The sequence below is a fragment of the Chrysochloris asiatica genome, unplaced genomic scaffold (genome assembly GCF_000296735.1).
Source record: "Chrysochloris asiatica unplaced genomic scaffold, ChrAsi1.0 scaffold00085, whole genome shotgun sequence".
In the NCBI taxonomy this organism is placed as follows: Eukaryota; Metazoa; Chordata; class Mammalia; order Afrosoricida; family Chrysochloridae; genus Chrysochloris; species Chrysochloris asiatica.
Genome location: NW_006408603.1, coordinates 8991496 through 9006157, shown reverse-complemented (window position 1 = coordinate 9006157; position 14662 = coordinate 8991496). Strand labels below are relative to the sequence as shown.

Sequence of the window (14662 nt, the reverse complement as noted above, 5' to 3'; positions counted from 1 at the left end):
ATGATTCTGAAGACCATGTTTAGAAGCCCAGTTGTTGTTGTGAAGTACCGTTGAGTCGGTTCCGACCCATAGCGACTCTGTATAGGGTTTCCAAGGAGTAGCTGGTGAGCTTGAACCACTGAACTTACAGTTCAAGCTGACTTTGCAGTCCAGTGTATTAACCCACAGCACCACACCAGGACTCAGAAGCCAAATATGGAGATCTAAATTTGGAAATAATTAGTATTGAGGCCAATTGGAGCCAAATAGTCTGAATGCAAATTTTACCTCTGCCACTTGCTGTGTGCAAGTTACCTGACATCTCTCTTCTTTGGTTACCTCAGCTGTGAAATGGGGATAGTAATAATACCTACCTCACAGGATTATTGTGAGGATTAAGTAATACAAGCACAGTACTTAAAATAGTGTCTAGCACATAGTAAGAATGCCTTTGATGTTAATGATTCTTATCAATTTATAAATGATGTTTAAAACCATGAGATTAGATTAAATAACCCTAGAGAGTATGTATAAAGAAAAGGGCCAAGGTTGGAGCCCTGCAGCAATACAATACAACCTTTAGAATTCAGAAATAGGAAGAGGAGACTGAAAAGGAATGAGGTCAGAAGAGGAGGGTGTTATGTTTAGAAACCTGCCTAGTGGAAAAAAATACTACAAGAGATGCCATCAGTGTGGACAAATGCTGCTTGAGAGGTTGAACAAGATGAGTACTAAGAATTGTTGAGTAGGTTTGCTGGAAGTAGGAGTTTTGGAAGACTCTGAGAGGTGGAGTTAGAGTGGATGAAAGCCTGAATGGAGTGAGTTAAGAAGAGATTGAAGATACTGAATCAGAGGCAGTGAAAATAGACAACTCGTTTAAGTTGTTTAAAAGGAGGCGCTCTGGTGGTAGGTGTAGTGGATTACGTGTTGGGCTGCTAACTGGCAGGTCAGCAGTTCAAATACACTAGCTACTCTGTGGGAGAAAGATGAGGCTTTCTACTCCTATGTAGATTTGCAGCCTCGGAAACTCTATACAGGGTTGCTATGAGTGTGAATCAACTCAATGGCACACAACCACCACTATAGCCACCATTATGAAGTAGAACAGAGAAATATGAAGTGGTAGCTGGAGGAGGATATGTGAGGTCAAGGAAAGGAAGGGATGGAATAGATGTATTGATTTAAAGATGGGAGATTATATTGCATGCTTGCTTGTATGCTGATGGGAAGAGATACATTGAGTGTCATGGGATAATTTGTAGCAGCCAAAACTCTGAGTAGATAAAAAGAGGCAGATACATACACAAGTGATGGAGGGTTTAGTCTTAGACATTGGTAGAGAGAGTTCATCCGTTAATGAAAATAGAGAAGAATGGATGTAGATGAAGTCAGATTGGTAAATTTGGTCATGGGAAAATGAGGGCCTTTTTCCTGATTGCTTTAATTTTCCAGTAAAGGGGGTCGGTCAGTAGTGGAGAGGGTTTTGTAAGGTTTGAGAGAGAAGTGTGAAATGGGCATTTTAGAAGGTAAGAGAATGTGGTTAGATTGCCACAAAGGTTAGAGAGCCCATTTGACTTTAGTGGTCATTAGTTTCAAGTGATTCCAGCTGACTAAGAAGGGAATGAAAATTCTTGAGGGGAGGTATACAATGGAAAAGTGGTGGGAGCAAATGCCTTCTCTGCTTTTATTTTGAGCCTCTTTAGTCCTATGGCAGGAAGTCACAGAGGACTTGGTGAAAAATAAGCCAAAAAAGTCATCTCATCATGTTTGCTGATGTTCACTGTCTATATTAAGATGTTTCATGTAGAGGATGTGTTTCTAAAAGTGGTTTGTTGCCATCTTTCATAGGGTGTACCCACTTTATGCAAGTATAGACAAGCAGGCCCTGGAACACTTTTAGTGAGTTATATTTTGGTTGCTAAATTGTATAAAAGGAGACCTGGTGGCACAGTGGTTAAATATTTGTCTGCTAACTAAAAAATCAGGGCTTAAAACCCACCAGACACTCCACAGGAGAAAGATAAAATCAATCCATAAAGACATATATGTTGTTGTTGTTAAGTGCTGTTGAGTCGGTTCCGACCCATAGCGACCCTGTACAGGGTTTCCAAGGGTGTAAATCTTTACGGGAGTAGAAAACCTCATCTTTCTCCCGTGGAGCATCTGGTAGTTTCGAACCGCTGACCTTAAGGTTCGCAGCCCGATTCGTAACCACTACGCTACCAGAGCTCCTTAAAGACATATATAGAAATGAGAAATGGGAATATATGGGCCAGTTATACTCTGTCCTGTAGGGTCGCTGTGAGTTACATTGACTTGATTGATGGCAGTGGGTTTGATTTTGTGTAAAGAGAGAACAGTGCTTTAATGGGGAAGATCATAGGTTTTGCTGATAGACTAGAAGCCCTGTGGTTTTCATTAATCTAGAATTATTGCTTACGTTGATTTCATAAATCTGTTTAATTATAGATAAATTCAAAGTGATTTCCCCTCTCCCCTCTCTTTCAGGTGCTGGAGAATCTGGTAAAAGTACCATCGTGAAACAGATGAAGTAAGTCGAAATGTGACCTTTCACAAGACTGATTTCCTCATAAAGCATAAAAAGTCTATAGCATCTTTTCATTTTTGGTCCATTGTAATGACTTGCGGTTTTCTTCTTTTTAAAGAATCATTCATGAGGATGGCTATTCAGAGGAAGAATGTAAACAGTATAAAGTAGTTGTCTACAGCAATACTATACAGTCCATCATTGCGATCATAAGAGCCATGGGACGGCTAAAGATTGACTTTGGGGAAGCTGCTAGAGCAGTAAGTATTTCTCATTTCCTCTTTGCTTGATCTTACTCAGTAGATGCAATTATGGGAGAGGCAAAACTTGCTTCTTGTTTTAGGGAAATGAATTTAAGCAATAGGATGTAGCAAAGTGCTATGTAATCACTTGAAAAATGTTTAGCATTCATGCTAAACAAAGAATCTAAGTAATGGGATTCTATAGCTTTATGGTAGCTTTCTGTAGTAATTTTATTCAGTTGCTTCTTTCACACAACTATGGACTTTAATATTAATTCATAATGGTAAATTGAAATAATCTAAAAGAAAAAGGTTACCATGATATGCTGCTTTTTGAATTGACCTCCCAGAATAAACTTGGTAAGGACATAATCATGAAGTCTAAACTTTACAGGCAGTATTCAGGTATTCAAGAATACTATATCTTTATACTACATAGACTATAGGATTGAGCTATGTTCTAGCAAATTTCTTTAGTGTCTTGCACATGTCAGATGCTCAAGACTTTTGTTTGATTGATTTTAATACTTAGTGAGTCCTGAAGGTCTAGTTTTTAAATTAGTTGTTTGATGCCAGGGGAAACAGGACCAAAATGAAGTCAGTGGGAGGAATTTTTATATCATCAGTTAAACTCTTACAGTAAGCTGGATTTATTCCCATGAATTAAGAGAGTCTTCAGATTTCCTAAATGTTGGGTTTAGAGTGCCATACCTAGATGCTGTGACAAAATAAAAGGGAATGACACGGAGAGCCTGCCTGAAAAGGCAGTATCTATGTCTTTGAAGCAGCGTTGGAACTCTTGTAAGCCAAATGCAAATTAATGTTCATTAAATAAGTGGAACATTTTTAAGGGAATGTATTAAAAGGATAGCCCCAGTTGGATGGGATTAGTCTAGAAATATCTTAGAATGGCATAGGGGAAAGGAGCTAGATTAGAGCTTAAAAGAGGTTATAGGAGGTTCCCATCATAAGAAGAAAGGAAGATAAAATGTGTAAGGGACAACTGTTATATTTTTGTAAAAAGATACCCCACCAAACCTGTTGTCATTGAGTGGATTCTGACTTGGCAACCCTATAGGACAGAGTAGAACTGTCTCATAGATTTTCAAAGGTGATAAATCTTTATGGAAGCAGACTGCTATATCTTTCTCCCATGGAACAGCTGGTAGGTTCAAAAAGCCAACCTTTTGGTGATCAGCCAAGTACTTTAACTACTATGCCAACAGGGCTCCTTGAAAAGGTGCCATATCACATAAATTAAAGATTTTGTTTTTATAAGTCTCTGAGTTAGGGAAAATTTGTTAGCTAAGCAGTTGAAACCCACCCGTTGCTCCTTGGAAACCATGTACACGGTAACTTTGAGTCAGAACTGACCTCAGTGATGCTTAACAACAACAACAGCAAAGCAAAATCAGTCTTTATTCTTGCCTTATTCCTTTCTGTTCTGTCACCTCCGGTTTTTCTTATCCTTTTTTTTCCCTCCCCTCTTCCTGCGAGCTTTCTCCTATATTATTTTCCTCTCCCTTTCTTCTATCACTTAAGTCTGCTTTTCTGTTGTATGTGCTGTATGAAATAAGTGGTCGGTACTATTGTATTTATTCTCTTCCCTCTCTTTTTTGGCCTTTTCTCTATCTCATTTATTTCTTCTCTGAGTTTTTCCAGAAAAAATGTTTTTTTCTTTTTCTGTTGTTTTTGTTAGGTGCCATTGAGTCACTACCGACTCATAGCGACCTTATTTTTGCACAGCAGAACAAAACACTATTTCTTTCCCCGTTCTTGTCCCTTAATTTCTTTTGATCTTTTTCTGTTTTCCTTTGATCAGTTCAGCTGTCATTAGTCTTTGGGGTCCTAATGCTCCTGTGTCACTAGACGAAGTTAATATCATTAATCCCTCTCAGATCTTCTGAATCCCCTAGCTTTCCAGCATCCATCCATCCAAATCTTCAATCCTATATCATTTCTAAAAATTTCTTTTTCTGTTTTATGTGTAAGGATTTCTGTGTATTGCTCATCTCTGATCCTGCTCTTAGTTTTCTTGTTTTGTTAGAGAGTGAGTAGATAAGAATAGAGCCAGGTATAGGATTGAGTGTGATAAATGTTCCTTGTAAAGAGATCTCGAGTTTGTTGTGGAAAAGTAAGCTGGTCAGTGGAAGAGAATAGATAGGGAAATGTGTTCTCTCTTTGAAAGAATGTTTGCATTCAGGAAAGCAAACATATGTAGCAGTAACTCCCTCTATTTTGAAGTTTCTAAAATTAGAACTGTGATATTTAAAAAGGGAAAAAAAATACTGTTTATTGAGGTTGGTTAAATACTTGGCATGAGTATAGTTCAATTTTCAGAACCCAGGACTTGTCTACTGTTGAGTATATTAGGCAGCGTGTGTAATTTAATAAATCTTTTCTCAATGTTTTGTTCCTTTATCAAAATTGTTATCTCTGAAAAGAGGGAAGAGGAATAATAGTTATTAGGTAAGATTTTTTAGAGTGTTGAACCCCAAGTATTACTGGGAAGAATATAGGCACATCTGCTGCAAAAGACCGTTTTAAAATGTTAAAAGAGTACAAAGATGTCACTTGGGAGGACTAAGGTACACCTGCTGTAAAGCTATGCACCTCATATGCATATGAAACCTGCACAGTGAATAAGGAAGAACAGAGAAGAATCAATGCATTTGAATTATGGTGTTGGTGAAGAACACTGAAGTTTACCAATGGACTATCAGAAGACAAACAAGTATGTCTTGGAAAAAGTACAACCATAATGTGCGAAGATGACAAGATTTTATCTCACATACTTTGGACTTGTTATTAGGAGGGACCAGTCCCTTGAAAAGGACATCATGCTTGGTAAAGCAGAAGATTCAGTGGAAAAAGAGGAAGCACCCCAAAGAGATGGATTGACAACAGCTATGGGTTCAAACAACGATTGAGAGCATGGCGCAGGACTGGGAAGTGGTTTGTTGTACTTATCGCAGTTCTGTTTGTGTGTTCTAGAAATAGATGGCTATTTAAGACAGAACCCAAAACATTCCTAAAACTGATCTTATTAACATTCAAAAGTCCTTTACTTCTTTCTCAGTATATTCAATCAAAAGAAAAAAAATCTTAAAACAAGAAAAAAAAAAAAAAATCAATTGGCACCTTAACTAAACAGGAAACAAAATATGCCAGGAATTTTTGCCAGTATATCTGATCATATACACATAGCAGATATGATTCCTTGTAGAGAAGAAAAACTCAATGGAATATAAATAGACTCCCCCCACCCCTCCCCCACAAGTATTTATATTTCACATGAGTGTGAAGAAATTTGATTTCTACCCCCCAAAAGAAGTAATTTAGGAATAATAAATCAGTATTTTGTCTGTGATGGGGGAAGGGGGGTATTGCAGGTCCAACATGCACTCCCCACCCACGCTTCCCCTCTGTACACTAAGTACACTGCTTGGGAGCTGTACTTCCCTAGCAAGCCCAGTGTTTATAGAAAACTGACAGGATGCTGGGGAAGGCATAGCTGTCCTGCAGAGCACACAGGAACTTTGGAGGGGGAGGCCAATTTCGGTTCCCACCCCACCACTCTACCCTCCCTGCAAGTGTGTGGGGCCCCACAAACAGGACTGCAAACCTGTTTTGAACAGCAATCCCAAGGCTGTCACAGGTCCTGGAGATTGTAGTTTGGCCTGTCTGGGTTTCTGGATCAAGTGGCTTTGGTGGGGAGCAGGAGAGTTTCCAGACCCATTAAGACTCAGTCTGAGGCGGGGGCGGGGAGAGAGGGGGCACACATGGACACTTGTGCATACTTTGATGGAGGTCAGTAAGTTGCAAATGAGTGTATTCTCTTGGGTATGTTAGACTAGTATCTGCTGGGGGTAGTCAGCAATGTCCCTGTATTCTAAATGGTCCCCATGGGGGAGTGGATTTGTTCAAAAGAGATCAGTTCCTGGAAGCCACAGATACAGAAGACATGCGTCCATCTAGGAGTGCAATCCTCAGGGCTTGGCACATTGTTTCATTCAAAGAGAATCAGGAGAAACGTCTGGGAACCCCTTCCCCCAGTCCATACTCTTTTCCGGCACCATAGACAAAGAAAAAGAACAATTACTGTCAACAGACAACATGCACCTGTCATCTAAGGTTTGGAAGCTATAGATCCAGGAGGTGTGAGGCAAGTCACATGCAGCTATATTCATACCACTGTCTGCTGGTCCCCACCTGCATAGGGGTGATGGTGGCCGCCTCCTGGCATCTGGGCTGCCAAAGGAGAGAAATGCTAGAGCTGAGTGCTAGCCACCCCACTCCCCACCCCCACCCCCCAGTGACAGTGGCTAAGGTTGTTGCTGACTGCTGCAGTGGAACCAGCCTCTCCTCTAAGGGAAGACTCTTAAGGGAGTAATAAAAGAGGAAGGATCTTAAAAAACAAAGACCATTAAGACAAGATCCTGAGTTTTGCAAAATTAATTGAAGTACATATGTGTAGTTTTATTTGGTGTTGCTTAAGTGGGTGCACAAGTGCTGGGCATAAGAAACTTTGGATGTGATTTCACCTGTTGTCTGAAATGTTGTCCTTGCTTTATCCTAATGAGTATTTTTAATGTAATTAATTGTTCCTTCTTTCCCTTTATTCTTTCTTTCCCCAATATGGTAGTTTTTCAGTCTCCTTGTTTTTAGTAATTTGGAAATCTCCTTGAACTGGATCTGCTGAATAGGGATGTTGTTGTTGTTGTTATGTGCCGTGGAGTCGATTCCGACTCATAGCAACACAGGGTTTCCGAGGCTGTTAATCTTTACGGGAGCAGAACACCTCATCTTTATCCTGTGGAACCGCTGGTAGTTTCGAACTGCTGACCTTACGGTTCACAGCCCGATTCGTAACCACTACGCTACCGGAGCTCCTTGCTGAATAGGGAAGGACAGAATAAACCAAAATAAAAATTCCCAGAGCTTTTTTCTGTCTGCCTTTCACGTATTTTAGGTTTAGAAACTCTATAACCACATACAAAGCTGTCAATGACTCGTGAGTGGTTTGATCACATTTCTCCTTTTTACTTTCTCTTTTACTGCCTTGGTTCCGCCTCACCCCCAACCCCTTGTTTAAAGGGCTATTACTCCTTTGGGGAAAGCTACACACTATTTGAGTTTTTCCTTAGGGAATTATGCTCCATCCCTGTCACCCACTCCACTCCGCATCCCTTCTCTTTAAATGCCTCAATCTTCTTGTTCTGCTGTCTGAGGAAGCTTTTCCTTAAGCTTGATTAATGCTTTACTCCCTTTAATGTGTTTAGACTTTACCTCTTCTTTCTCGCTAGTCTTCTCATTTCTATATTTGTGGTGGGTTTCCTTTTAACAGAATGAGAATGTATTACATAGGCCTGTCTCACAGATGTTTTTTTTTTTCCCAAGATCTTTTTAGAGGCCGTTGGTGTGGTATGGAGAAGTAGTGGGGAATGGAATCATTCCTCAGCTCAGTTCTGAATGTTAAACTATAATCCTGTGTCTTAGGTGGAGTGAGACAGGGGAAAGACGTAATTGTAAATTCTCTTAGACTTCCTTGCCAGAAAAGGTCTCTGTAATATTTCTTTTAAAATAGTGTAACGGCATTACAACTTTTCTAACATATAATGTGTTATCACATCTCTAAGAAATGGAGAAAAGATCTGCATCTCTTTCTTAATTACTTTCTTCAGGATGATGCCCGGCAATTATTTGTCTTAGCTGGCAGTGCTGAAGAAGGAGTCATGACTCCAGAACTAGCAGGAGTGATTAAACGGTTATGGAGAGATGGGGGCGTGCAAGCTTGTTTCAGCAGATCCAGGGAGTATCAACTCAATGATTCTGCTTCATAGTAAGTAATTTTCTTTTCCATTAAATTGTAATAGTGAATAACTTAGTGACCTAGGCAGAGTTCAGTGCCCATCCATAGGGAAATGTTTAATTAAGACATAATTTAAAAATTGTCTTAGGTTAGGGTTATAGAGTCATTGATCACTTATGTGACTTGGTGAAATCATCTTTTTGGAATGTAAATGGGAGACTTGGCATTCTGGAAGTCACTTCATGTTATGTTTATAGTAAGCAAGTGAAGGAGGAGAGAAATCTGTTGCTGCTGGGTCCTGGATCTCTTCCAATTCTGTAAATCCCCTCTGCTGGAGTGCTGGCACAGATTGCTGGCTAGAGAGGGAAGCTAGGATTGTGATAGCCCTTTTTATGCAGCCTACTCCCTGTGGCTTGGCGGCCCCATGGAGTTCTCTGGTACTAGTTACCACATCTAGGTTCTATGCCAAATCTCAGTAGTCAGTTTTATACAGGAAGAGAATGATGAGCATTGTAGAAAATTTGTAACTAATATTTCTGTTAAGCATTTACATGCTATCCTGTGTTATCCTATTTTTGCTGCGTTTGCACGTATTCCTAAAAAGATACTCAGATTTTTTTTTAGTGTACGTTTTAGGAAAACACTGACCTCTTGTTAACCTCTATTTATCTTTATACTGGATGAAGGCCTTTTAAAATATGATCTCCACTATTATACTTTGGGGTTCTGGTTAGCAGTATAAGATAAGCACTGGACTGCTAACTGCAAGGACCCTATATGGGATCGTTGTGAGGCAGAACCAACTGGACAACACTTAACAACAATATACTTTACTACTTTTCCATTCTTTAATTACAAATTTTAATTTCAGGTATTGATAGTTTGAGCCCTGGTGTGGCACTGTGGGATAAGCACTGGACTGCTAACCGCATGGTCAGCATTTCAAATCCACCAGTCGCTCTTGGAAATCCTATACAGTGGCACTATGAGTCGTAACTGACTTGATGGCACTCAGTTACAAAAGTTGATAGTTAAAATATTTCTCCCAATAGTCATCAAATCGGGGTTATAGTTGATTTTTTGTTTAGTGTTTTAATCAAGTATTCTCTAACCTCTGAATCCTCGATAACTATACCTGAAAAGATGTGATGTATATGTGATATATTTATAAAGTTTTATTTATTTGTTTTGTTTCATCTTACATAATTGTTGATCTAAGTTTGATTCTTTTAATGGTAGTACTTAGTTTTATAGGTCATTAATGATTCATTTACAATGGTGTCACCTGCTTTCCATTTTCTAGTTAAAACTTCTTTAGGAATACTGGAATTGCTCAAGAAGTTAACAATCTTAGTTATTCCATTGAACAAATTAAATTTCTTTGGTGATATTTGTGATTTTATTTATTTATATTTTAACTTAGATGAAAAGAACCTCACAGCTCTTCTGTTTCCTGATCTAAAATAGGAAGTATTTATTCTTACTGGCTGTTAGTCTCTTATAATTTTAGTAATTCAAACACCATTCTCTCTTGCCCTCGTATATGATTACATGTGCAAATAATCACTTTAAATGAGAGCTTTTGGTTTGTTTGGACTTTGCATTATATTTCCCAGCTGATTTAGTGTTAAATTTCAAGATTCTTTCCTTAGTAATATTTTTATTTTATTTGTTTGTTTAAATTGGTCTTCTTATTTTAATTCTGCAGAATTAAAACCACTTTTATGTTGATATAAAAACCTATCTAGATTGCTCTATGCTAGGCTCACATTTTCTCCATTATAATTTCTGTGGTACTGAAGATCTGATTTTTTTTCTACTTGTTTAGTGATAGGTTCAGAATTGACTTTTGGCAAGAAGCTAGTTTCATCTGTTAGCTTGCTGTGCAAATGTTTTACTTCACCAGGTGAAAGTAAATGTGTGTTTTATTTAGCTACCTAAATGATTTGGATAGAATATCCCAAACCAACTATATTCCAACTCAGCAAGATGTCCTTCGGACAAGAGTGAAGACCACAGGCATTGTGGAAACACATTTCACCTTCAAGGACCTATACTTCAAGTAAGTCTTTTGCTCAGTATGCCCAAACCAGAAATATCTGTACTTAGTAGCTCTTAATTAAAGTAAAATGACTGTTTTGTTGTTAAGTGTCATCAAGTTGATTCTGACCCATAGTGACCCCTGTTTAGGGTTTCAAAGGAGCAACTGGTGGGTTTGAACTGCCAATCTTTGTGGTCCAAACTGACCTGGCGGTTCAGCGCATTATCCTCCAGTGCCACACCTATATAAACTGACCATACTCATCAGCCAGTATGTGAGTGTTTTAACTGACTGGGAGTCTGACCATTTCTTCTTTCTCTAAAAAGCTTCAAATAGTTTTGTTCATTTGGAGGAATGTAAATTCAAAATTACATTGTAATTTTCCTATCTACAGAATTAATCATGTGATTACCAATTTATTTATTACCAATTTATTTTTTATTTTATTCTTTTTAGCTGCTTTTATGTTGGAATCCCTTACCAGGTATTGAATGCATATTGTTTAGAAAGATAACAACAATACTAACAGGATAGAAAGCCAGTTTTTGGTTATGTGCCTTAGCTCTGCCAATTTGATAATAAAATATAAATGGTTTCCTTGGCTTTCTTATTGGCTTGCCTTTCCTTTGAAGTTTAATGGAATGGAGCTAATATTGCCACGACTCTTGGACTGACTGGTTTGTGCTCCACATCATATACAAACTGAGCTCTTAATACAGTGCACAGTGGGAAATTGGCCTCAAGATAGAGGTATTTTGGGGAGGGATGGATGACATAGTGATTGTTTTTAAAGAGAGAGAAATCTAGTATTCCTAATACAAAAGGTTTTCTTATCAACATAAGTAATTCTGAAATAAGCTTTATCTTGTCTCTGTGTTAATAGTCTCTTAAAAATATTGTTGTTGTTAAGTACTGTTGAAGGAGCTCTGGTAGCGTAGTGGTTACGAATCGGGCTGCGAACCTTAAGGCCAGCAGTTCGAAACTACCACCTGCTCCGTAAGAGAAAGATGAGGCGTTCTGCTCCTGTAAAGATTTACAGCCTCGGAAACCCTGTACAGGGTTGCTATGGGTCGGAACAGACTCAACGGCACTTAACAACAACAACAACAAGTACTGTTGAGTCTGTCCCGATCATAGAGATCCTGTATAGGGTTTCCAAGGAGTGGGTGGTGAGTTTGAACCACCACCTTTATGGTTCATTACTGTCTTTTTGAGTTCCAAAATTTTCTACTTTTTGTGGCCTCTGAGATTAGGAGTAAACTTTTCCCTGTCAATATATGATACACTTTTGAGTTGTCTCATACTCTTTTGGAATATGTGTTACTCACCATTGTTGCATGTAGATGTAACTACTATCTGAGATCCTGTAGTTTCTCTTGTCTCTGAAACCAGCTGGTCCACAGGATTTGTGACACTACCACAGAGACCTGGGCATTATTACAGGGCGATGGTGGCTCAGTAGTAGAATTGGCACTTTGTGGGAGGACTTTTGGTTCGGTTCTTGACCAGTGCACCTCATGGACAGCCAGCCATTTATCTATCATTGACAGCTTGCATGTTGCTATGATGCTGAACATGTTTTATCCCAGTTTTCTGACTAACACTGGCTGGTAAGAAAGGTCTAGAGTTTTCCTTCTGAAAATTACCCAATGAAAACCCTGTGAGTCACAATGTACGATCCGCAACGGACCATGGAGATGGTGCAAGACCAGGCAGCGTTCATTCAGTTGTGCATGGGGTAACCATGAGTCGGCTGCTGACTTGACAGCCACGAACAGCAGTAGATACCACTTGAGGTCTTATGAAATCCTAATACACCAAACCAGATTTGAAACCTGGGGTTAGAAAATAGCAGTTCAGCTGGATGCTTTTAGAACAGAATAACTACAAGGATGAGTAAAAAATTATCCTCACTGTGGTTATCTTAAAATGCTTGTCCAAGGCTGATGACAACACTGAGTGTGCACATGAAATGATTCTGTTGAATAGACGAGTAATAGTGGGTTATGTGGCAGATCATTTGCAAATCAGCCATGGCTCTGCGTATGAAATAAACCATGATAAACTTGAATTTTGAAAAGTTTTTGTGAGATAGGTACTGAAACAACTCACAGAAGGGCATAAACAGAAGCTTTTAGACATCTGCAAGCAAAAGTGGACCTATACTCGAAGGAAGGTAAACATACTGTTAAAGAAGTCATTACTGGTGAACAGACATAGATTTATCACTATTAGCCTGAGAGTACATGGCACAGTATGGAATGTGGAAACATCTTCAATCACCAACCAACAGAAAGTTCAAAAGTCAACCATCATCATCTGGATAGTTGATGCTTACAGTTTTCTGGGATTCTTAAGACCAGTATTAGAACACTATCAGGAAAAAGGTCCAGTAAGCAGCAGTGCTCGTCACAATGAGATGCTCACTGAAGAGCTGAAGCCTAAACTTGGGATTCAAAACAGAGGACTGCTATCCAAGGGCGTTGTGATCTTGAATGTCTCTGCCCACACAATTGACACTCTGCAAAAACTTCGTTTTGAGGTGTCAAAGCATCCTCCCTATAGTCCTGATCTTGGTCCATTGTGCTTTCACCTGTTGTTGGGTCCCTTGAAAACAGTCCTCCCAGGACCAAGATTCACCTCTGATGAAAAAGTGAAGACAATAGTGCATTTGTGGCTCAAAGCTCAGCCTAGTAAGAAAATACGAAAGCTTGTTGACAGGTAGGCAAAGTGTATTGCAAAGCAAGGAGATTATGTCGAAATATGATGTATTTGTTTTTCTAAAAGTTGATTAAAATAAAATCTGTGGCTAGAGTGTGGATAATTTTTGACTCAAACTCATACTTATCTTCAATATTGTGGAATTTAAGAAGAGCCAGAAAAGCCACATGGATTATTACCTGTATAAACCATAGATTGAGATTGCTCATTATACTGTAAGATTGTTGTTAAGTGTCGAGTCAATTCTGACTCATAGCAACCCTTTATAGGGTTTCCTATGAGTGACTGGTGGTTTTGGACTGCCATCCTTGAGGTTAGCACTCCAGTGCTTATGCTACAGCAGCACACCAGAACTCTATGGTAAGATTTGTAGTCTGCTCACAATTACATTTTGTTTCCTTGTTGAGGTTGTCATAGTTGGATCTTAAGTTAGGTAAATCCTACCAGTATTTTATACCAGGATCAACAGCGAGATCTGATAAAGTACCACATACACTTTTTTATTGGTATATAGATACCTTGTTATAAATATAAAGTACTGTCACTTCTTCGTTTTCCTTTTCTCTCTAGTCAAAACCACTATCCATTTATTCAGACATTATTGAGCATCGTACTATATATAAGACATTGCCTAATTGCTTACTTGCCTCTCAGTTTTGAGGTACTGTTTACAAAATGTTGATCTGTTAGTGGATGTTATTTATAAATGTCAACTATGTGCTAGAAGCTTACCTTGGAACTTGACTGTTTTCTACTAGATTTACTGTATAGAAGAATGCAGAGGTTATCAGTGTGTACCCATGTATTTCCTCTTGTAAGACTTCCATGGTGAAAAATGTGGTGTCGGCTTTCCTAAAATCTGTATTAATATGACTCTGTGTATTAAGCCAGTTTGTAATTGCATCACTCCATGTGTTATGACCATGACCAAAGATTGGAAGGGACTGTGCAAGGTCAGCTGAAAGAGAAAGTGGTCATGAAAGGCTATGATGAATGTTCACTTTCAAACATACATTGAGAAATTACCAACTATAACTATGTCTTACTTATCTCACTCTCGGGGGGGAAAACATTCTCTGGAAATGTAGGCCCCTAGTCACAGTAAATCTGATAAATTAAATCAACTTGGCAGAATTCAGCCTTTAAAAACATCATTATCATCAAACAGATCTTAAGAGTGTTGAATCATTTTCATGCATGCCTTTTTTTTTTTTTTATCAGTCTGCTATTACTTTTTTTTTTCCTTAAATGTTTTATTGTGAATTATGTGATAGTTTACATGGGAGAACATTAGTTTTACATTCATTCTATCATATATT

General features: G+C 38.7%; 1 protein-coding gene across 1 annotated transcript in view; it reads left to right on the top strand.

Moving 5' to 3' along the window:
- GNAI3 (guanine nucleotide binding protein (G protein), alpha inhibiting activity polypeptide 3) overlaps nt 1-14662 on the top strand; it is a 61083-nt gene that overhangs the window by 30503 nt on the left and 15918 nt on the right. Inside the window, exons 2-5 of the mRNA XM_006865953.1 lie at nt 2488-2530; nt 2646-2787; nt 8454-8611; nt 10515-10643. Coding sequence (XP_006866015.1) covers nt 2488-2530; nt 2646-2787; nt 8454-8611; nt 10515-10643 — 472 coding nt within the window. The remainder of the gene's footprint in view (nt 1-2487; nt 2531-2645; nt 2788-8453; nt 8612-10514; nt 10644-14662) is intronic.